The sequence below is a fragment of the Aulonocara stuartgranti genome, assembly GCF_965226115.1.
Source record: "Aulonocara stuartgranti genome assembly, chromosome: 12".
NCBI classification, from domain to species: domain Eukaryota; kingdom Metazoa; phylum Chordata; class Actinopteri; order Cichliformes; family Cichlidae; genus Aulonocara; species Aulonocara stuartgranti.
In genome coordinates, this window is record NC_138948.1 from 18,327,155 (window position 1) to 18,350,486 (window position 23,332).

Here is a 23,332-nt window from a genome sequence, read left to right on the forward strand (position 1 = left end):
AGAACAACAACTAACATTAAACTTTAAATTCAATAGTTTTAGGCAACATACAAAAGGAAAAGGAAAATGGGGAATACTTCCTACCTGGGATTTTTCTTGTCACAGACAATCCTTTTTATGTTATATTTATAGTTTGTTCTAGCACTCCTTCTAAGTTTTCCCATGTGTCAAGCGTGCCTGGCACCTTTTTGTTCTTCAGGTCTAAAAGGAGCCTACAGGTGAGACACCTGCCAACTGAAGACTTCCTGTCAGCCTTTTTCAGAGTAAAAATGTTTTAAACAGACAAACCTTTTCCACACTTCAGGTTCTGTAGCCATCAAAAAAGTGTGTTAAATAACCACATACTGAGGAGGTCTTATAGCAAGGGTTAGTGTTAGGTGTTTGCTTATAGCAAACAGAAATATTTTTTCTATAGAATGGGCAACTGCCCATTATTGTATTATTGCCATGCAGACTTGACTCCAAGAGTGAAACTTATCTAGCATGCAGGAATAAGTATACAACTATTAATTGAAATGACATGCTTTTATTCTGAAAAGATACGCTTTAGCGCCAGAGGGTTCCTCTCACCACCATAAAGAAATGCCACTGTCATCGCACAGTAAATACATCTGAAAACAGGACAAAAGGATTGTATGACTCTAACCTGTTTCTATTATAAACTTAAATTTTTTATACCTTTATTTTTGATCCATCCATCCATCAATCCATCCACTCCATTTTTAACTGCTTGGAGTCACAACTTGGAGTCACAACAGGGCGGGAGCTTATCTGTTATATAGAGAAGGAGGTAGATGAGTCCATCAAAGAGCATGTTATCTTCCTGTTAATAAAAATAGTATTCATTTGAATTTATGTAATGTACATGTAAAGCAGCGCTATACAGTAGATAAGGGGAATCTCTTAACAATGTAAAACTGGCTGAACTGGTTTTTCGTATCAGTGCATACAAAATCAGTTAACAACGACCAAACATTATGTTATGTTACCAAGTTTTCCACTTTATGTCAGCAAAGTTTACAGAGTACTACTAATATTTTCATTGCTATTGCTGGGGGGAGGGTTGTGAAATTGTAGATCCTTAATATATGTTTTTCTGTGATCTATACATTGAGTGTATTTTGCAATTTGAATGTATTTTCATATTAAAATGTTGAATCTAAATTTTAAGAAAAAATATTACTTTGTAATAAATACCAGACATCATACTGTTTACATTTTAAATTGCAGATTATAAAACTGTTCTACAAGGGCCCTGGTTTGTTAAAGGATAGGTCCTGAGTCACCCTCTTGTGGTTTGTTTCATTCAGCAAAGAATGGTGACAAAACTCCCAGACCTCTAAAATGATTGGTTTGAATTTTAAAACAACTAAACTTGTGGCTGTTCACATATGAATATTGTCAGAGGGAAAGTACTTAAGAAATGAGACAAGTAAAAGCTGTCAATACAAACCGAAAATAACTGTAGCTAATGTTTGGTGATTTAATAAATAACGTGCTTGGGAGAGACACTGAAGAGCTGGAAGAGACAGGGGAGGATGAATGTTGGAACAGTTAGTGTTATAATATATTATTATATTATTATATAGCAATATATTACTACTATATATATTACCATATTATAACTCATTTTAATATCTATAGTGTATTTGAAAGCATGATGCTTAACATTGTCCGCCCCAGCTGTGAAACTCAGAAACCAGTCTTACTTGTTATCATCTATCGTCCACCTGGGCCTTACACAGAGTTTCTGTCTGATTTCTCAGACTTTATATCTAATTTAGTTCTGAGCTCAGATAAAATAATTATTGTGGGTGATTTTAACATCCATGTAGATGCTAAAAATGACAGCCTCAACATGGCATTTAATCTGTTATTAGACTCAATTGGTTTCTCTCAAAATGTAAAAGAACCCACCCACCACTTCAATCACACTCTAGATCTTGTTTTATCATATGGCATAGAAACTGAACATTTAACAGTGTTTCCTGAAAACCCTCTCCTGTCTGATCATTTCCTGATAACATTTACATTTACAATAATTGATTACACAGCGGTGGAGAGTAGACTTTATCAAAGTAGATGTCTTTCTGAAAGCGCTGTAACTAAGTTTAAGAATATAATCCACCCAATGTTAACATCTTCAATGCCCTGTACCAACACAGAGCAGAGCAGCTATCTGAACGCTACCCCAACAGAGGTCAATTATCTTGTTAATAATTTCACCTCCTCACTACGTACGACTCTGGATACTGTAGCTCCTGTGAAAACTAAGGTCTCTAATCAGAAGTACCTGACTCCGTGGTATAATTCTCAAACACGTACCCTAAAGCAGATGACTCGTAATCTGGAGAGGAAATGGCGTGTCACAAATTTAGAGGATTATCATTTAGCCTGGAGAAATAGTTTGCTGCTTTATAAGAAAGCCCTCCGCAAAGCCAGAACATCTTACTATTCATCACTGATTGAAGAAAATAAGAACAACCCCAAGTTTTTCTTCAGCACTGTAGCCAGGCTGACAAAAAGTCAGAGCTCTTTTGAGCCAACAATCCCTTTAACGTTAACTAGTAACGACTTCATGAACTTCTTCACAAATAAAATTTTTATCATTAGAGAAAAAATTACCAATAATCATCCCACAGATGTAATATTATCTACAGCTACTCTTAGTACCATTGATGTTAAGTTAGACTCTTTTTCTCCAATTGATCTTTCTGAGTTAACTTCACTAATTACTTCCTCCAAACCATCAACGTGTCTTTTACCCCATTCCTACAAAACTGCTCAAAGAAGTCCTGCCATTAATTAATTCTTCGATCTTAAATATGATCAACCTATCTCTAATAATCGACTATGTACCACAGGCCTTCAAGCTGGCTGTAGTTAAACCTTTACTCAAAAAGCCATCTCTAGACCCAGCAGTCTTAGCTAATTATAGGCCAATCTCCAACCTTCCTTTCATATCAAAAATCCTTGAAAGAGTAGTTGTCAAACAGCTAACAGATCATCTGCAGAGGAATGGCTTATTTGAAGAGTTTCAGTCAGGTTTCAGAGCTCATCACAGCACAGAAACAGCTTTAGTGAAGGTTACAAATGATCTTCTTATGGCCTCTGACAGTGGACTCATCTCTGTGCTTGTCCTGCTAGACCTCAGTGCAGCGTTCGATACTGTTCACCATAATATCCTATTAGAGCGATTAGAACATGGTGTAGGTATTACAGGTACTGCACTGCAGTGGTTTGTATCATATCTATCTAATAGACTCCAATTTGTGCATGTAAATGGAGAGTCCTCTTCACACACTGAGGTTAATTATGGAGTTCCACAGGGTTCAGTGCTAGGACCAATTCTGTTTACATTATACATGCTTCCCTTAGGCAGTGTCATTAGAAGACATAGCATACATTTTCACTGCTATGCTGATGACACCCAGCTCTATCTGTCCATGAAGCCAGATAACACACACCAATTAGTTAAACTGCAGGAATGTCTTAAAGACATAAAGACCTGGATGGCCGCTAACTTTCTGCTTCTTAATTCAGATAAAACTGAGGTTATTGTACTCGGCCCTGAAAATCTTAGAAATATGGTATCTAACCAGATTCTTACTCTGGATGGCATTACCTTGGCCTCCAGTAACGCTGTGAGGAACCTTGGAGTCATTTTTAACCTCTGTCTCTCTTCCACAGCATGTCTTTATCCTGTCTTCCTTCTCTCACCCCAACCGGTCGCAGCAGATGGCCGCCCCTCCCCGAGCCTGGTTCTGCCGGAGGTTTCTTCCTGTTAAAAGGGAGTTTTTCCTTCCCACTGTCGCCAAAGTGCTTGCTCATAGGGGGTCATATGATTGTACAACATAATATCACGTTATTACAATATACATAATTATCACGTTCGTACAATAAAATTATCACGTTCGTACAATATAAATATTATTTTGTACAAACATGAAATGTATCTTGTTAGAACAATAAACTTTTCACGTTATAACGTGATATACTTCTATTTTTCTTTTGCCTGGGTTGCAACTCTACGCTTCCGTAAATATTACTTTCTACACCAGGATCCTTTTCTACGTAGCTGACGGCTGGTAACTGTGCAGGGGCAGATCTAGCAAAGTTTAGCCAGAGGGGCCGATAGGGCATGAACAGGGAAAAGGGGGCACAAAGACATACTTTTCTTTCTTATTCTCATTTAAAATGTCTAGCTTTTAATAAATAATTATCCGAATCTTACACCCAAAGTTTTAATCTGATGTAAAATGTATAGAAGTCCATTACTGTATATACACTGAACAAAAATATAAATGCAACACTTTTGTTTTTGCTCCCATTCCCCATGGGATGGACGTAGAGACCTAAAATTCATTCCAGATACACAATATAACCATCCCTCCCAAACAGTGGTCACAAATCAGTCCAAATGTGTGGTAGTGGGCACATCTGCCATATTGAGATAATCCATCCCACCTCACAGGTGTGCCACATCAGGATGCTGATCTGACATCATGAGTAGTGCACAGGTGTACCTCAGACTGCCCACAACAAAAGGCCACCCTGGAATGTGCAGTTTTGTCTCACAGCAAAATGCCACAGATGCCACAAGCAATGAGGGAGCGTGCAATTGGCATGCTGACAGCAGGAATGTCAACCAGATCTGTCGCCCATGCATTGAATGTTCATTTCTCAACCATAAGCCGTCTCCACAGGCGTTTCAGAGAATATGGCAGCACATCCAACCGGCCTCACAACCGCAGACCTCGTGTAACCACACCAGCCCAGGACCTCCACATCCAGCAGGTTCACCTCCAAGATCGTCTGAGACCAGCCACCCAGACAGCTGCTGGAACAATTGGTTTGCACAACCAAACAATTTCTGCACAAACTGTCAGAAACCGTCTGAGGGACGCTCAACTGCATGCCCGTCGTCCTCATCGGGGTCTTGACCTGACTCCAGCTCGTCGCCGTAACAGACTTGTGTGGGCAAATGCTCACATTCGATGGCGTCTGGCACGTTGGAGAGGTGTGCGCTTCACGGATGAATCATGGTTCACATTGTTCAGGGCAGATGGCAGCTGAGAATGTCCCAGTTCTTGCATGGCCAGCATATTCACCGGACATGTCACCCATTGAGCATGTTCGGGATGTGCTTGACCGGCGTATACGACAGCGTGTACCAGTTCCCACGAATATCCAACAACCTCGCACAGCCATTGAAGTGGAGTGGACCAACATTCCACAGGCCACAATTGACAATCTGATAGACTCCATGCGACGATGTGTTGCACTGCATGAGGCAAATGGTGGTCACACCAGATACTGACCGGTTCTGGGTCCCCAGACCCCCAATAGCGCAAAAAACTGCACATTCCAGGGTGGCCTTTTGTTGTGGGCAGTCTGAGGTACACCTGTGCACTACTCATGATGTCAGATCAGCATCCTGATGTGGCACACCTGTGAGGTGGGATGGATTATCTCAATATGGCAGATGTGCCCACTACCACACATTTGGACTGATTTGTGACCACTGTTTGGGAGGGATGGTTATATTGTGTATCTGGAATGAATTTTAGGTCTCTACGTCCATCCCATGGGGAATGGGAGCAGTAACAAAGGTGTTGCGTTTATATTTTTGTTGAGTGTAGTAACTATTAAGTCTAATATACCCTAGTAAGCTATAGTACTGTGGCGAGCTCATAAAAGGAGGAGACAGAATTCCGTTCGGTCTTGCTCCCCCGCCCTCTTAGCCAGGGAGCACAGCCATTTATTTACATCTGCCAGGAGAACACTGCCACTAGCTAACTGCTCAGCGCGGCAACAGCACAGCACAGCACAGCAACAACAACAACAACACGCAGGGCGCCCTCTGACCCCGGAAGGACACACCGTCGCAGCGAGAGGGCGTCACCCGTCACTATGGTAACATAAACAAAACATAACTGTAAAAACAGAACCCCGAACAGCCCTGACCCGCTACAGTACTTTTTCCTTTGGGAAGGTACCATCTGTGCAGTCTGCAATTTTGTTGAAGAAAGATGTTGAATCTATTTAATTATTCTTGAAAAATAATTCATTTCTGTGCATTTTTTTTCACCCTGCATCAAATTAAAGTTGATTACGTCGATTAAGCATCATGAGGTGGGGGGTGGTTCCCTTTTTTTTAATTTTTTTTTAGCTGGGAGTTTGCAACGCTATTAGTTAGGTTGCTTACTCTTTAAAATACCAGAATAGGGAGGATGGTTTAAGTTTATTAGATTGATCAGTTTTGCTGAACTATGAAATATTTTGGGTGCAGTGTATTTTTTGCATACAGGTATAACAGAATAGCTTTAGTGTGTTTTTTATAAACTTGAGTTTGAACTTATACAAAATGCAGCAAGATATTAAAAAACAGTTTTAATGATTAAAAAACACACTATATCGGATTCATATCGGTATCGACCGATATCCAAATTTATAATATCGGTATCGGACATAAAAAAGTGGTATCGTGCCATCTCTAGTCAGTACAAAGATTTTAAAATGAATTCTAAAATGTTTCATGACTTTACTTTGAAATTACTGTGACACACATGCGCACACACACAAACAAAAGAATGTGCTAACAGAACACAGAAGATGGCTAGGCCTCCCTAAGCCTGTTTCTATTTCTTCCTGTTAAAAAGGAGTTTTTCCTTCCTGGTGTTGCCAGTGCTTGCTCATAGGGGGTTGTCTTTCTAATATTGCAACTTTTGCGGTAATGCTATGTAAATAAAACTGAATGTAATTGAACAGAATATCTTGATACTGTACATATTTTCTGTTTGTACCTATGCAAGCTACAGAGGCACATAGTTCAGAGTATTTTTGGTCACATGTACTGAGGTGAGTTTGACTTATGTTTAGGGCTGTAGTTTTTCTGGAAATTAAATAATTCACCCAGCCTTTTTTTCTACATAGACTGCAATCAACTTTCTTGCAAGTTTTCCTTGTGTTTTTTCCTTAACTATAATCACAGCCAAAACCAAAATAATTTTGAATAGCACTAATAAACTAAATGGATTAAAATATTTTCTCAGGTGGAATGCTTAAATTAGTTTTTTGGGATTTCGGTTATGAACCTCTCAGATGCCATGGTAAAATGGCAATGATAGTCTGCTTACAGTATATATAAATATACATAATGGCATGCTAATTTAAAATGAACATTGAAAGAATATGTTTATAGTTAGGTTGGGTTTATAGTTTTTTAATATTAATTTATAATAGATAATAAACACTTCACCTAAACTAACTCAGTCAGTGCCTTGTGTCTCAGATATTTCTCCAAGCAGTAGACAGCAATGGGATCTCTGTCTGCATCAAACTTATTGGCAAAAAAAGGTGATGCTGTTCAATCAACCACTGCAGGTCTCCAGCACCATACACACATATTGATCTGACATGATGGCCTTTACATTCTGGGTATACTGCTTGCAAGGAACGCTCTGACCCCTCGTGCCACTGCGACTTCACGAGCTGTACAATTGCATTCATGTCAGTAATATCGAATTTACTGTTGGGCCACGATGAGCCAGGAACACCAGGCATTCGTTGTATTGTTGCCCACAGAAACTCATCAGGACTGTAGGTGTCTTTGGCCCATTCAATGAGGGCCTGTATTCGCTCGTCTTCCAACACACTGCGAATGTAACCTCGGTTGACCACAATGTAGGCATTTCCTGATAGTATGGGCAGATTAAAGGGAGCTGGATCCTTTGTTTTTCCTGTTGGCTGGGACAATTGAAAAGTTAATATGGTAAATGGCCTGTATTTATATAGCGCTTTACTAGTCCCTAAGGACCCCAAAGCGCTTTACATATCCAGTCATCCACCCATTCACGCACACATTCACACACAATATGATGGTAAGTCAATCTGAATTGAAGGTTTTTACAAATGCAAAGACTATAGAGATTGACAGACTACGTGACTTTCGCGCATTGCATGCCGGTAACTCGTGGCAAAACAATCCAAGTACCTGCATCAAATGCAAGCATTTGCAGCACCGCAAAACGTTCATTCTTCGGTTCCAATAAATTCTTGCTTTTTCTTTGCCCCCCAAAAAGGTATGTACAAAACGAAGGAGAACAATGCCGGTCCGTACAAAGACAGACTTAATGAAAAGTCAAAGAAAAGATACGAGGAAAAAAATCAAACCAGTGAAAGTGTCAGACCCTTATGAGCACACAGAGGGACAAAATACGTTAGCGTGCTGCCCAACTTCACCACGCTCATATTTATAATTATCTTTGAGTGAGTGCATATTCTATTGATAATAGCAGAGGTGGGACCAAGTCATTGTTTTGCAAGTCTCAAGTAAGTCTCAAGTCTTTATCCTCAAGTCTCAAGTCAAGTCTCAAGTAATGTCAGGCAAGTCAGAGTCGAGTCTCAAGTCACTGGTGTAAAAGTCCAAGTAAAGTCACAAGTCTGAAATTTTGAATTTCAAGTCCTTTCGAGTCTTTAAAAAAAACCCGAAAAAAGCATGTTGCAGTTATATGCTAAATGTAAATATTAGACCATGTAATTTTTAAATCTGTGTTTTTCTCAACACATGACAAAATAGTGAACTTAGAAAATATACACAAATTGTGAAATTGCACCTCTATAAAATGCAGCTCAATTAAACCTAGCTCCAAGAATAGTTTTCACCAACAGTTCTGAGATAAGCTGCATGTTGTTCTTGGATGCGCTTGTAGGACCGGCTTTTAAATCGCATGACAAAAATATCATACACATTAAAAAAAACTGCATCACCAACGTAGCCTGGAAAACATTTGCTAGTTAGATGAAGTCAGCTATCTCATCGTAGCATATTTATATGCATATTTATAATTATACGCTTCTTGGAGTGAGTGCATACACTCGTGAAGTTTAGTAACTTCAGGTCACTGCAACAAGCCCAGGTACAGTTTACCGACGGATGGGTACAGGACCTTGAAATGCACCGTGTAGAAAGTAAAGACCATCGTACGTATCATAAGTTTACCAGTCTCACAAATCGTCGTCATAAATACACATTCGTTAACCGTTTATTAATAGGACCTTTGAGCTCAATGGTAATTAATTAGTAGTGGAAATAATTTCTGGTAGCATCACAGAAATGTAGCAGTGACAATAATATTGTATGCTGTAATCGCACTGGGCAATTAGTGATACAAAACAACTGTTTTACCCTGTGAATAAAAGTATATGTTTTTGTCAATGTACCATAATAACAGAAGCGAAACACAATATTGTGTCAGGACAATTCACTATTTATGCACAATAAACAAAGGAGCATAGCGCGACAATTTCTGTTCAGCGCCAGACTTGCTTGTAACCTATATCACCAATTATGTTATGAAAATGACGCATTAACTACAACAGCAGACTGACCTTTGTGGAAATGCTTGGAGCAGACTAACCTGTGAGCTGGAGTGTTCTGGGACGTTATATTTGATCTTTGAATGGCTGCAATCCAGTCGCCTCTTTGTTACTTCGGAAACATGGCTCGAACAATTTCTCTTCAACGACGTAATCCGATAACAACTGATCTCTTTACCCGTCGGCTTCCCGTGGCTGTCATGCGACCGGCTATTGCAGTTAATAATACAACGGCTTCTTGACATTTTTGTGTTTCTTTTTATCGCTGTGTAACTGATTTCAATTGAAAGCCTGCGTGCGCTAGTACCTCTTGCCACGAGTTCCCAGAATCCTTTGCGGTTCTACCCGTGAATGACGTCACATTTTCAATCTCTATATAATATGCATGTTAAATTTTATATTTGGGGTAAAATATCAAGTCTTTTCAAGTAAACCGGTTCAAGTCCAATTCAAGTCCCAGGTCATTGGTGTAAAAGTCCAAGTCAAGTCACAAGTCTTAGAACATTTTTTCAAGTCAAGTCTAAAGTCATAAAATTAATGACTCGAGTCTGACTCGAGTCCAAGTCATGTGACTCGAGTCCACACCTCTGGATAATAGCTACATCATACATTACAAGAAATATCCAAAGAAGTACCTGGATTTGTCCATCAACTACTTGGTAAACATTCATCACCCTCTTCTTTCCTTGAGGCATTTCTTCAGACTCCAAACTGTTACCTCCTTTCAGTGAACGCAAAGCTTGCACAATTTCCAAGTTAGTTTTTAGAGGGAAATCCTGACCACAGAGGTTGATGAAGTATTTCCATGTTGTACTGGTGTTATAGAGATCAGCCATGCAGTTAAGATCAGCCTGTACACGTGTCCATCCAGCGTAGACCACATCCACAGTCTTGCTGACCATGAACACATTTGGGAAACAGGAAGTAATGGCATTCATGGCAGCAAAGACTGAGGCCGGTGCTTTTTTGTCCACATGGACACAATAAATATTTTGAGGTGCGTAGATAGCTCGCAGTAGATGCTCAAAGTTCTGCAACTAAAGATAAAAAGGATTTAATTCACTTTGTAAAATGTTTTTGCTGATACTCTTCAAAAGTAGTACTTTAGATAATAACATTATCAAATTAAATGACATATTTAGAACACCCCAATTTTTCCATTTTTTTATTGTAAATTGTGATCACAAAGGTGTGATACCACAGTATGCTCAACCACTGCTTTTATGCAAACAGAGTGGGGGCAGGTCACCACTGACCTTTTTTCAAGTTATTCATTGGACTTGAATGACTTGAATTTCAATAAATAATTGGAAAAATTGGGGTGCATATGTGTGTGTGTGTATACATATACATACCTATATATATATTTAGATATATATATAGATATATCTAGCCCCGGGACGTCGGGCTAGTGATATTGCGAGCCCTGTATCTGATTGAGGAATCACTCATCTTTGGAAAAGAGAGTTTATTACAGAGAAATGTCTCTTTCCGAAATAAAAGCTATACTATCCGCTTCTTCTGGGCTATATTCTCAGCAGCATATTAAACATATAAGGAGAATCATGTGCTAACAGCTGTCTAAATGACTCGGCTAAAGTTAGTAGCATGCTTGCTTGTTTTTTTTCTGCTTCCACTTGTCTTTGCACTAGGATGATGTCGGCGTAAATGTGCAGTCATATTCGTTGTGTTCCCACTAGTGCTTTCAGGTTAATCTCGTTGAAATGACCTTAACGCCACAACACGGCAAATCTCCGTTAACGAGCTACCGCCGATCGCCCCGTGCATGGGGCTAGACGGCCAACACGTTAACGAGCTAACTGCGCTAACACACTAGTTCCCACCCATGTAATTGAGCATTGCATGGCACATCCAACATACTGTTTTACTTTAGTGCATGACTCGCTTACCTTCAGGGTCATACGTCACATGAAAACCAAAATAATTCCAAACGCCAGATCTGAATGAGGGTGGGGGAGGTCCATGTTGCAAGGAGAGCTTAACTTCTGTCTCGCTAGCTTGCCCTGCGCTCTTCCTTCTGACGATGCTGTCTGTCTATATATATATATATATATTAGGGGTGCAACGATATTCGTATCGATATTGAACCGTTCGATACAGTGCTTTCGGTTCGGTACGCATATGTATCGAACAATACAACATTTGTAATTTATTTTATCAACTTTCCTTCTGACGATGCTGTCTGTGTGGAGCGCTCAGTGAATCTGCGTTCGATTACTCCGCCTAGGCTGCACTGTCGAGCGCAGATCCACTGAGCGCTCCACACAGACAGCATAGTCAGAAGGAAGAGCACAGGACAAGCTAGCGTGACAGAAGTTAAGCTCTCCTTGCAACATGGCAAATTGAACCTCCCCCACCCTCATTCAGATCTGGCGTTTGGAATTATTTTGGTTTTCATGTGACGTATGACCCTGAAGGTAAGCGCTCATGGACTAAAGTAAAACAGTATGTTGGATGTGCCACGCAATGCTCAATTACATGGGTGGGAGCTAGCGTGTTAGCGCAGTTAGCTCGTTAACGTGTTGGCTGTCTAGCTCCATGCACAGGGCTATCAGGGGTAGCTCGTTAACGGAGATTTGCCGTGTTGTGGCGTTAAGGTCATTTTAACGAGGTTAACCTGAAAGCACTAGTGGGAACACAACGAATATGACTGCACATTTACGCCGACATCATCCTAGTGCAAAGACAAAAACAACAAGCATGCATGCTACAAACTTTAGCCGAGTCATTTAGACAGCCGTTAGCACAGGATTCTCCTTATGGGGACCTGATATGTTTAATATGCTGCTGAGAATATAGCCCAGAAGAAGCGGATAGTATAGCTTTTATTTTGGAAAGAGACATTTCTCTGTAATAAACTCTCTTTTCCAAAGATGAGTGATTCCTCAATCAGATACAGGGCTCGCAAAATCGCTAGCCCGACGTCCTGGGGCTAGAGATTTTTCCAGTCGGGCTACCAAAATCTATCTCTGCCCTGCCCGTCGGCCTATCGTAGGAAGGAAAAATATATGTCAATGCTTTTGCATTCTTTCGGAAATGTAGCTGGGTAATTATGTCATTGGCATCGGTGAGCCACTGTCAATATGTGACATATTGAAATTGCGTTTGAATTTGCGCTTGTTTTTTGCTTTCACTTTGCAATCGCGTGAACTGTGTATAGAGAGCGACAGCACTGATTGGTGAGTGATGATAATTTGTGCACCAATTCCTCTGACATTGTCTTATTAATCGTTAGCTTACTACGCAAACATGACAAGTGAAATCTCCCGCAGCAAGCTTAAACATGTGAGAGGTTGATCGCGCAGAGAATCGCTGAGCTTATGTGAGTGCGTGTGTAAAAGCAGCAGGATTTATATTTCAGTTCTGCTGAGCCAAATAAGACAGGTCAGGGTGAAGAAGTGACAGCCAAAGAAAAGCTTACCGCAAAACGGAAAAGTTATGACAAATCAGACTATAAGGCAAAAAGAAAGTGCAGCTTTATGGTTCCATGGACAAAAGAATTTCTGTGGCTGCAATATGATGAGCTAAATAACCAGGGCTGCACATAAGTTGTCCGCAGGTGCGCATTCGCTGTCAAAATAAAAAACACGCACAAGGGTTAGGGTTAAATTTTAAAACTGTACTTTTGAGTTAAAATATATATTTATAATTTTAATAAATGACAAATTAAAAAGGCATGAACATTTTTTTTTGTATCGAAAAAATATCGAACCGTGACACCAAAGTATCGAACCGAACCGTGAATTTTGTGTATCGTTGCACCCCTAATATATATATATATATATATATATATATATATATATATATATATATATATATATATATATATATATATATATATGTTGTCCTTTCATCTCAGAGAGTGCTGTCATAAAGCTCCTTGCTTGTGTTAGCGTGATCATTTATACACCTTTAGAAATCACCTGTCGAAACACTTCATCTTTTGGTGGATATATTAAAGCACTGGATGATCCAAAATGAGCATTTACATGATCTCTTCTGTTTAGACAGCCACAGTCTGCAAGCAGTTAGCTGCAGCCAACTTCCCAAAAAGAGAGTAATCTATCTTAGCTTTACACAAAGTTTTATATGAGAATGTGCATCTATCTGATTAGTTGAATAATGACGCAGGTAAAGAGCCATGCTTTTGACTTTGCACTCCCTGATTTGTTCTCCTCATGACCAGTGTTGGTCAAGTTACTTGAAAAAAAAAATCAATAAATAATTACTGATTACTTCCCCCAAAAAAGTAAACCCATTACTTTATTGATTACTTATTTTCAAAAGTAATTAATTACTTAGTTACTTTTTAAAAACACGATTTACAACCTGAATAGTTGATAAAGCAATTGATCTTTCAGCCCAATTCTACTTTTTCTGCATAATCCATCATACAAAATGTAATCAAATGGAAACATCTCTTTTTAAAACTTGTTTTATTAATTTTAATCTTTTAACTTTATGCATCAAGCAAAAATATAATTATATGCAACATTCAAAACGTTAGAGCACTTATGCAAATATGTGATGTCTTGATAAATCGAGCAGATATTAGAAGTTTACACAACACCATTCTCGCATGAAAATATCTTAAAAGTTTATTTTGTGACCCAGAAAGAGTAATATTTCAAACTCCGCCACTCTGTGTTCCTCCGCCACTGCCTCATTTGAGTTTTGGACGAAATGGAGTCTGGGATATTGCATTTCGTCATTTCGAGCTGATTGGAGACCAGAATAGCCAATCAGATTTTTTTGCATCCAAGTCTGTGATTGGCTGGTTTTGTGGCACAAATATAACTATGTAGAGAAAGAGGTGAGTGCGCACGGGCAGAAATGTTGAGAGCGCGAGCAACACATTGCGAGCGAGAGGGGCTGCTATTGTGTGTGTGTGTATCAATGTTTTATACAGTCATTGGTGTGTATGGATAATAGCAAACACTGAAATACATTTTTTGCACGCAGGAATGAATTTTGTTCACTCAAATTCAGCTTTTCTTCGCTCAAAATAAATTTCTCCTCAAAATGCAACACTTGCACCTGCAAACTTTTTTTACGTGCGCTCAATTTTTTTTTATGTGTGCTCAGAATAGTGGCACAAAAATAACGCCATATATTTTCACCTGTAAAGTAGGAGTGTGGTAGGCGGAGGTTTGCCCTGGTGCAGGTGTGTCGCAGCGGTCAGTTGAAGAATCCGCGAGTTTCTCTGTGAATTTCCCATTACGTCATTGCGCACTCTGTGCTTGCTTGGATGTTTAGGGGTTTTTTTCGCTGTAAAAAGAAGTTTTCTTCCCACGCACAACGGACACTAATGTTTTTGTCACTTTTTACGGAATCAAACTCAAAATAAGCTCAGTTTTTCCCACGCTTTAAACACTGCACGCTCATTCTCTCTCCCGCACTCGATATATTATCCACTGAACATAGAGATTTTTGCAATAGTAATCCCTTACTTTACTCGTTACTTGAAAAAAGTAATCGGATTACATTAACGTGTTACTGCCAATCTCTGCTCATGACCCTTCCAGATGGGAATGGTCAATGACCTCCAGTCAGGGAGCTTGTCCTGTGTGAGAAAACTCCTCCCTACTATAGCTGTTAATGGAGATGGTAATAGGGATGTGATCACATGTGATAAACCTCAAACACTGAAATCAGATCCCTTTGACACCTTAATGCCATCATGAAATAAACAAAGAAAAGAAAAAACAACAAAAAACAAAACCAGGAATTATGTTCATACTCACACAAAGTTTGTCACAAAGTTTAACTGGTCATTTGGCCACAAACCCACAAATTCAATTCAAGTTCCCGTTTGGTCTAATAGCCACAGGACCTGGGTATCTAACTGAAGAAAAAATTCTCCACCGCAATGGGAGAGACTGATCAAAATCATACATGGTAGACCTTTTTCTCCCCTTCACTGTACATGTCTAAAAACCTTAGTAGGTTACCACAGAAGTTTCCAGTCTGTCATCATCTCATTAATGGCAGAATTACACAGTCTTCCCATTTGCCAGAATCCATTTTAGGATTTCATTGATTACTTTGGAATTATTTCATGGCATGGCTCCGCTCTAAAAACTGTTGGGGGCAGGCGGGGTGTCCTTTTAACGTTTTATCACAAAAATAAATAAATTTCCTATTAGACCACCACCATCATCTCGCCATTTCAAAGGCGTAAAGATGTTTTAAATGTTTTATATCCATCCATCCATTCGCTTATCCTTTTCAGGGTCGCGGGGGGTGCTGGAGGCGGGGTACACCCTGGACAGGTCACCAGTCTGTCGCAGGGGCCAACACACAGAGACAGACAACCACTTTCACTCACACATAGTGGCAATTTGGATTATCCAATTAACCTATCCCCCGCATGTCTTTGGACGGTGGGAGGAAGCCGGAGTACCCGGAGGGAACCCACGCAAACTCCACACAGAAAGACCCCGGCCTGATGGTGGAATTGAACTCAGGACCTTCTTGCTGTGCGGCAACAGTGCTAACCACCGTGCCACCGTGCTGCCCTCTGTGCTGGACTCTCTTTTATATCATCTTCCTAAAATTTTACTCTTTCCTTATTTGTCGTTTTTTGCATTTGTTTTGCTTAAAGACACACACAGGTCTGTATTGGTTATAGGATCTATCCATTGCATGCATTTTGGAATTTAAATGTATTTCATATTGAAATATTTAATCAGATTTTTCAAAATTAATTACCCAACAGCATACTGCTAGATTTTAAATTTCAGATTACAAAACTGTTAGGTCTACACAGGCCCTGTTTGGTAAGGGAATGGCCTCGAGCTGCCCTCTTGTGGTCTGTTTCATTCAGCAAAGGACAGTGACAAAACTCAGACCTTAAAGACAATTGGTTTAAAATATAAAAGAACTAACCTAACCCTTTTTATTTTTAGTTCAGTTAAATAAAATGTTTTTCCACACCTATTTCGGGTTTTACTTTAGTTATATATATAGTAACTATAATGACCTTGGAGAGAAGGTAGCAGACTTTTTATCCAGACTATCAGAAGATGCCTGAGGAGTGGAGAAAATGCTTGCTGGTACAGATTTTTCAAGAACTCAGATAATCTGCAGTGCTGTAATAACTACAGAGGAATAAAGTTCATAAGCCATACCATCAAGCTGTGGGAAAGAGTTCCTGAAGCTAGGCTAAGACGAGAGGTGATGATCAGTGAGCGACAGTATGGCTTCATGCAGAGAGCTCTACAGATGTGATGTTTGCTTTTAGAGTGTTGATGGAGAAGTGCAGAGAAGGTTAGAAGAAACTGGAACTGTGTCATTGTCGATCGACAGAAAGCATATGGTAGGGTGCCAAGTGAAGAATTGTGATACTGCAGGAGGAAGTCAGGAGTGACAGAGACGTACGTGAGGGTGGAGCAGGACATATGGCAACACTTTCAACACTTTGAGCTGATCTTTCCCAATGAAACATTAAAAAAAATATGCCTGTAAATAAAGAAATATGTCACTTGTATAATATTCACAAATCAGGTGGGAGGGTTTTTTTTGGATAAGTGTTAATACCTGGGGTCAACCTCCTGTGGGATAAAAAGGGGATGTTTTTCTGTTATTTTAGTATCTGCATTATTAGTTCATCAGAATCATATAATCAGCTTTGCATTAAACATTTATTGAAGCTTTTGACCTTACATTAACCTTTACATTACAGTGATTGTTATAACCTTAGGTTAATCTTCTATTTACAGGTACCAGAATAATCATATGATCTTTCATTGCAGGTGTAACCATGATCATCTCACACATATTGCAGTTTGTTGCTCATTATAGAGTTGTGCTCAAGTTAATAAGGGTTAAAAGCTACAGTCAGCGCGAATGTCTGGCTGATCTATGGAGGGGAAAGGCTTCGAGCATAGAAGGCCGCACGCGCTTACACAACACTGATATAATGTTATTCTTTGTGATTCTGTATTCAGTTATATCTTTTGTTATGTTTTAAGTAGTGGCAGTTGATTAAACAATATTCATTTAATATTACATACTTGATTCAGAGCATTACACACTGATCACCTTAATCACTTTGGAAATCCTTGTAGCTGCAATGTTGTGTCTCCGCAGGGGGACAGTTGGCTCCAGGAGACAGGTGGGAGTCAGTGCCTGTCCTCGGGAAGGAGCGAATGTTCTTTTCTGTGTTAAATAAACTGTCAACATTGATTGTATTGCACCTGTCTTACGCATGAAGGGGCGTTCTAATACCCTGATTTCATAAAACTATGGAAATGTGGTTTTTGAGGCGAGATCTGAGGCTGTCTGCGTACGGTGTCCATCTCCCACTCGTGTGACCATTAAAATCATTGTTTGAGTCAACCCGGCCGGACCAGTGTTGTTCTTTGGGTTTTTCCTCTTGTGTCCATCCCCAATATATGAATCTGTAACATAATACTAACAGGAGTATAAAAAATGGACATGGAAAACCATAGTACAGCTTTTATGTATAAACATGTGGTTGCTCATTACCTGCCATCCCAAACCAGCAAACTCAAATTCATGTAGTTTTGACTAGTGGCATTAGTATAAAAGAAAAGACTGCCAAGTCAACCCTCCTGATTAAAAACTAATCGAGCTGTCCGTACATCTCCTCAACTCCTTTGCCAGAGTATCTGTAATCGCTATATTTCCTACAGCACCTGAAGGCAGCACATGGCTACTCGTCCGTCTTTGGTCACGCGGTCAGTGACATCAGACGAAGCGTTGGTGACGCAGATATGTGATGGTGCAACACACGTAATATAACCGGCTACCTGTGAGGATCTGTACTTCGTTTTCTCAGTCATACGGAGAGTGGATCTGTCTGAAGCGGAGACTTCTGTCTGTCAGATCTGGTGTAAGCAGCACTTTTGGAGAAAACCGCTTTAGGAATTATTCGTTTCCAGTAAGGCTAACAGTTATTAGCGCTGATAGCATAGTAAGTGAACTTTCACGGTTCAACCTTAACCTACTCGAGGAGGACAGCATAATAGCTAAAGACTAATGTGAACTTTGAACTCTACAGGGGCAAAATTTGGGCAAAAAGAGTGCGTTAGATAACCGTGTAGTCCTGTCTGTTTAGCTAGCCGGACTTCCGTGTGTCGTTCGAGGTCATTCTGTAGCGCTCATTCAAGAGACACAGCTTCTGTCCCAGACTCTAGTCATGAAGAGCCTGCCGTACTTCTGTCGGGGAGAGGTCGTTCGAGGATTTGGAAGGGGAAGCAAAGAACTCGGTATTCCCACAGGTGAGTTGACTATTTTACCATTTGTTTGCAGGGCTTTTAATTAAGCTTAACTAAACACCGATTTACGCAAATAACGTAGTTGGAATTAGTAGTTGGAAACAACCGTAGACAAAGTTAACATTAGTGGTCTGATTTTATATAATACATGTGCGTTATAGCACGTGTGATCAGTTACTCTGTTAGTCCAACTGTTCTTTGTACTGCCCCTTTACACACGACTGAACTGCTCTGCACCTTTTACGTAAATATCGTTTAGTTTTTTTACCACAATGTCACGATGATTCACAGCTTTTAATTACTTCATTTATCCTCACGTGTACTTTTCGAAATAAGCTCAGTTTTTGTTTTACACCACCTATAAGTTTAGGGTTTAAGATCTTTACACTTAACCAGTATCAGTCCAATAGCTTTGAAAACAACTAATAAGGACTGCATTTTAAACACCTGTTGACCAGGCAGCGTTCAGCATTTTTTTTTTTTTTTTTGCTGTAAGAAATGGCCAAATGAATGAACTGTGGGCTTTACTCTAAGAGATCAGAATGGAGCTCTGGGCAGCGTGCAGTCACGGACAAAACCAAAACACATGAGTTTATATGGCCTTGAGCATTTTGCAAGATTTTTGGCTTAAAATCAAACTTGCATAGGATATTGGATGCAGTTTGTTTGTAATAAATGTCTTTCATGTATATTTTTTTTGTCCTCCACAGAAGTTTCTCAAGCAGTTTGTCTCGTTTCACAGTACCAGTTTTGAATACACTGAAGTTAACAGATTAATCAAATGCTTTCTGCAAACATTTCTGGCCTTCATTATCATAAAAAGCAGTTGAACGCTTCAGTTAAATAAAAAGTCTTCTTCTAGTTTGAAGTAATTTTGAGAAAATCACTAACTTCTTCCACAGCATCCTTTTTATTCCCATCATCTGATGTTTCCCTCTGACCTACAGCAAACTTCCAAGACTCCGTGGTGGACAATCTTCCAGCAGATATCAGCACAGGGATCTACTACGGCTGGGCTTGTGTGGGTAATGGCGATGTCTACAAAATGGTGATGAGCATCGGCTGGAACCCTTACTACAAAAATACCAAGAAATCCATGGTAAGCACTTAAATGCCATAGTGTTGTGGCCACAAAAGATGTCTTTGATAGTAAAGGGCTAAGCTAATTATGATCTAGTTATAAGTGTCCATCGATTCTACAGCTTTGGGAGGAAAATTAGATTTCACACAAATGTATTTAAGCTGAATATGTGAACTTCTTTAAAAAGTCATCTGACTAAGCCGTGGGTGAATATAGATTTGTGTGTGTGTGTGTGTGTGTGTAATATATATACGCGCGCGCAATGTGCCTGGTTTTAAAGAACACTGGTCTATTCCATCTAGCGACATACTTATTTTTGCTAATGACCATGTCAACAATTTGAGACGCGTTAGTCAGGGTGGATTCTCATAAATCTCCTCAGCAATTCATTTATTTAATTTTTGTCTAGTTTACCAGATGGGAATTTCCCCTGTCTCAATCGTGCCCATTGTATATCAAAAAAGGATACTTTTTTGCATTCTCACAGTGGGAAGAAGTTTAAATAAAAAAACAGAATCTCCTGTAGAAAAGAGAACTGTATTCTACTTGTTAAAATGGCCATGTGGCTAGCATATGCAGGTAAAACTAAGCAGATTTAAAAATAAGGATTTCTGAAGATAACAGGAGCTTAAGAAATGGACACGAGAGCTCCAGTGTTTAGGCATTTTAATGCAGCTGTCTGTCTTGTGGGTTCCCTTCCCTTTCAATGTGTAGAAATGTTACCTCCTCTCAAAAGTGTAGATTCAGACCGATTATTGTTACAGAGAGACAGATATAGCTTATGTGCACTACAGACTGAAAGCCCTAAAGGCTTGGACTGTTAAAATGCTTTTTGTGGTCAATTATATGGGTTATCCCCTCTATTTTTATACTTAGTGTGAGGTTGTTTCGAGTCTAGAAAGTGCCATGCATTTGTTTCTTTGTGAACTTGCCTTTTTTTCCGCCTGTGTCTGTTTTTAATATTTCTAATAATGTTGTGCATAAAATCATTTTGACAGTTTTAGTTTAAACTGTGTTTTGTTGTTTTTGTTTGTTTTTCATCTGGATTGCAGATGGCTTGTAGACATTCTTATTACTGATTTGTCCTTTTTTTTTTTTTTTTTTTTTTCTTCACCAGTATTTACTTTTTCCACCAAAGGTCATTTTCACATTGACACTGTCCACTACTGTTTGTATGTGTTTTACATTGAGTTTTCAGTACTGTGCAAAAGTCTTTTGCCATCATTTGTCACTCAGTATTTTTGCTTTCAAGGACTCTGACTTTCTTATAATCTTCTAAATGTTAAGTTTTCTGCAGGTCTTTCAAACGTTGCCTGCTTTTTCACTCATTGTCAGGCCCCACTTTCAGAGGAATGTTTTTGTTTAAGCCACTTACAACTGACTTATGAGTCATCAAAGCATTAAAAAAAACAACTGAAGAAATTAACCAGTGTGATGTGTAAACGCAACACACAGTTTAGCAAAGACTGTTTTAAATTGTATCTTCTGACACTTTGTTAATATTTGTTCCCATTTTGTTGTAAAATCTATAAAATAATTCCAACAAAAACAGATTAACAAACAAAATAGTATTTTTGTATCTTTGTACAAGTGGAGAACAAACAGAATAGCAGATGAACCGTATTTAAAATAGGGGGGAAAAAAATCTACAAACACCTGACGCAGAACCTTGAGTTTGGACCTTTAGTTGATGCATCAACTGTTCACTGAAGCCTCAACAGAAATGGGCTCAGTGGAAGGGTGGCTGGGAAACTGTGAGAGAACCCTGATGTATGCCAAAAAGCCCAACATCTGGACTAAAAACTGATTTCTGTCAGCACTAATTTAAAAACATCAAATTCTTCAAATCATTTTGTCCAGCAAAGCAGTCTGGATATGGCGTGTCCTCCACACGCTGGCATTGATTGGCTTTTTATTTTGCAAGTCACTTCTTTTCCCCAGATGCAGGATAGCCGCGAATGCAACATTGTAACATTTTTCTAATACAAAAAAGCAATTCAGTCAATTATGGCTCTTATCTAACTTTATGCATTTTTGGTTATAGGAGACTCATGTGATACACAAATTCAAAGAAGACTTTTATGGAGAAGTTCTCAGTGTGGTCCTTGTGGGCTACATCCGCCCAGAAAGAAGCTTTAACTCACTCGGTATGCCTTTTAGTTACACTCATCTCAACACAGAAGTGATGTAGTGTGATGCCAGTAATGCCCTTTTAAAGTTTTGCTCAGTATTAAGGAATACATTTCCATCATCCCTTTTTTTTTGTGCGACTCTCATAACACTTTTCTCACCTTTGCCTCCGTCCTGACAGAAGCCCTCATTGCGGCAATCAACAGTGATATTGAGGAGGCCAAGATGAAGCTGGAGCTGCCAGAGCATCACAAGCTGAAAGATGACAACTTCTTCACCAGCACGGCCAACTCCTCTTCAGTCCTGCCCACCACGCCCAGCCCGTCCACGTCACAGACTATTATGAACGGTCACTAACAGCTGGCTAGGACAGCAGTGCTGTGGATACACTCACACAGACCAGAATTAGACAAAGGTTTATGTAAATGCTCAGCCTCGCTGTCACAATGCATGCACATGGACCTAATCATAAGCAATCCTTTTTTCTTTTCTTTTTTTATTCTGTTTTTCTTTTGTTGTTGGTGTCTCTTTGTAAAGAGCTGTTAAGCTTCCTGCCTGGTTTTGTCACACAGACTGATTATGTCTGCCTCTCAACGGTCCTGCTGTATATTTTGGAATCGTTTACTAGAGAAGGCACTAAAAACAGACCTTGGGATTAAGGTAATTGCAACCACTGCAGAGGCAGTTGTAAAATATTGTGTGTAAAAGGTACGAATAGACTATTAAGTGTCTGATCACTATTTATTTTGGTTGGAAATACATGACTTTTCTTTTTTTCTGCTTCAGCGATGGTTAAAGAGAAGGTCTGGGCATTATTATCTGCAACAAAAACACACATTGTGCAATCTGAGGCTTTTTGAAAGTCTTCAGTTTTCTTGTTTTCTCCTTACATGTCCCTCTTCAGGAAAGGAGAACGTAAAAGGACACTGCCCTAAAACTTATACACTTGGCCAGAAATTCAGTTTTGTTTTGACGCAGGAAGAAAATGGTTAAGATGGTTATTTATTGAATGATATGTTTACCTAAAATGTTTTAAGCAAAGGCTTTTATTAATCTTTATTTTTATTTTTATTTTATCTTGATTTAGGTATCACTTAACTGTCTTGTCAGTGACCGGTCCTTTTAATCAGCAGTGAATTATAGATGAACACTAAGGCTGAAAAGGGCTTTAAGCACGTTGGGAATTTGTTACTCCCTTTAGCCTTTTCATTTCAGTGTCGATGGCTTTGTTCCAGATAGAAAAACACTGGCAGGTGGAGATGCTAAAAGATCTTTTTAGTACAAGTGGAAGTGTTTAACACCAATTTATGAGAATTTGAACAGATCAAACTAGCACACTATTCTTAGTATCTGCATCGGTCAGCATTTAATATATTTACATTCAGAAACCGTTGTCAAATCCCTGGCTGGTGTTAGGTGTGTGTGTGTGTGTGTGTGTGTGTGTGTGTGTGCTCTGATGATGGAAGCCTGCTGATGT

At 39.3% G+C, this 23,332-nt stretch overlaps 2 protein-coding genes and 1 pseudogene across 9 annotated transcripts in view; 1 reads left to right on the forward strand and 2 right to left on the reverse strand.

Annotated features, from left to right (window-relative positions):
• Nucleotides 1-18,028, reverse strand: part of LOC309718499 (beta-1,3-galactosyl-O-glycosyl-glycoprotein beta-1,6-N-acetylglucosaminyltransferase-like) — a 50,897-nt gene extending 32,869 nt beyond the window's left edge. The window contains exons 1-3 of one of the 4 annotated variants that reach the window (XM_082553812.1): nucleotides 11,292-13,171; nucleotides 3,626-3,781; nucleotides 679-771 (exon numbers count right to left, since the gene is read on the reverse strand). The gene's annotated coding sequence lies outside the window, so the exon portion shown is untranslated. Of the gene's footprint in view, nucleotides 1-84; nucleotides 172-678; nucleotides 772-3,625; nucleotides 3,782-11,291; nucleotides 13,172-17,445 lie in introns of those variants that run through there. The other 3 variants (XM_082553814.1, XM_082553813.1, XM_082553815.1) reach the window with 3 other exon arrangements.
• On the reverse strand, nucleotides 6,480-18,209 carry LOC309719536 (beta-1,3-galactosyl-O-glycosyl-glycoprotein beta-1,6-N-acetylglucosaminyltransferase-like; annotated as a pseudogene). The gene is made up of 2 exons: nucleotides 18,058-18,209; nucleotides 6,480-7,828 (listed from the first exon to the last, which is right to left on the reverse strand). The product of its transcript is annotated as a beta-1,3-galactosyl-O-glycosyl-glycoprotein beta-1,6-N-acetylglucosaminyltransferase-like (transcript).
• rfk (riboflavin kinase) lies at nucleotides 18,128-23,305 on the forward strand. Of its 4 annotated transcripts, none has more exons than XM_082553820.1 (5): nucleotides 18,128-18,259; nucleotides 18,545-18,647; nucleotides 19,592-19,743; nucleotides 21,770-21,872; nucleotides 22,037-23,305. In XM_082553820.1, exons 2-5 carry the CDS (start codon nucleotides 18,566-18,568, stop codon nucleotides 22,210-22,212), a joined length of 513 nt encoding a protein of 170 aa, XP_082409946.1. In that variant the 5' UTR covers nucleotides 18,128-18,259; nucleotides 18,545-18,565; the 3' UTR covers nucleotides 22,213-23,305. The 4 variants fall into 4 exon arrangements, with proteins under 4 accessions (XP_082409946.1, XP_082409945.1, XP_082409943.1 ...); XM_082553819.1 differs by having other exon boundaries at nucleotides 18,129-18,259; nucleotides 18,557-18,647; XM_082553817.1 differs by having other exon boundaries at nucleotides 18,130-18,259; nucleotides 18,485-18,647.
• Nucleotides 23,306-23,332: the final 27 nt, after the last annotated feature.

What these genes read in the sequence shown, in the direction of transcription:
- rfk (XM_082553820.1), top strand. Translation starts at nt 18,566, where the DNA reads ATGAAGAGCCTGCCGTACTTCTGTCGGGGAGAGGTCGTTCGAGGATTT. An exon ending in AGAACTCGGTATTCCCACAG is followed by an intron (nt 18,648 to 19,591) that starts GTGAGTTGACTA and finishes TCTGACCTACAG; the next exon opens with CAAACTTCCAAGACTCCGTG. An exon ending in AAGAAGCTTTAACTCACTCG is followed by an intron (nt 21,873 to 22,036) that starts GTATGCCTTTTA and finishes CCGTCCTGACAG; the next exon opens with AAGCCCTCATTGCGGCAATC.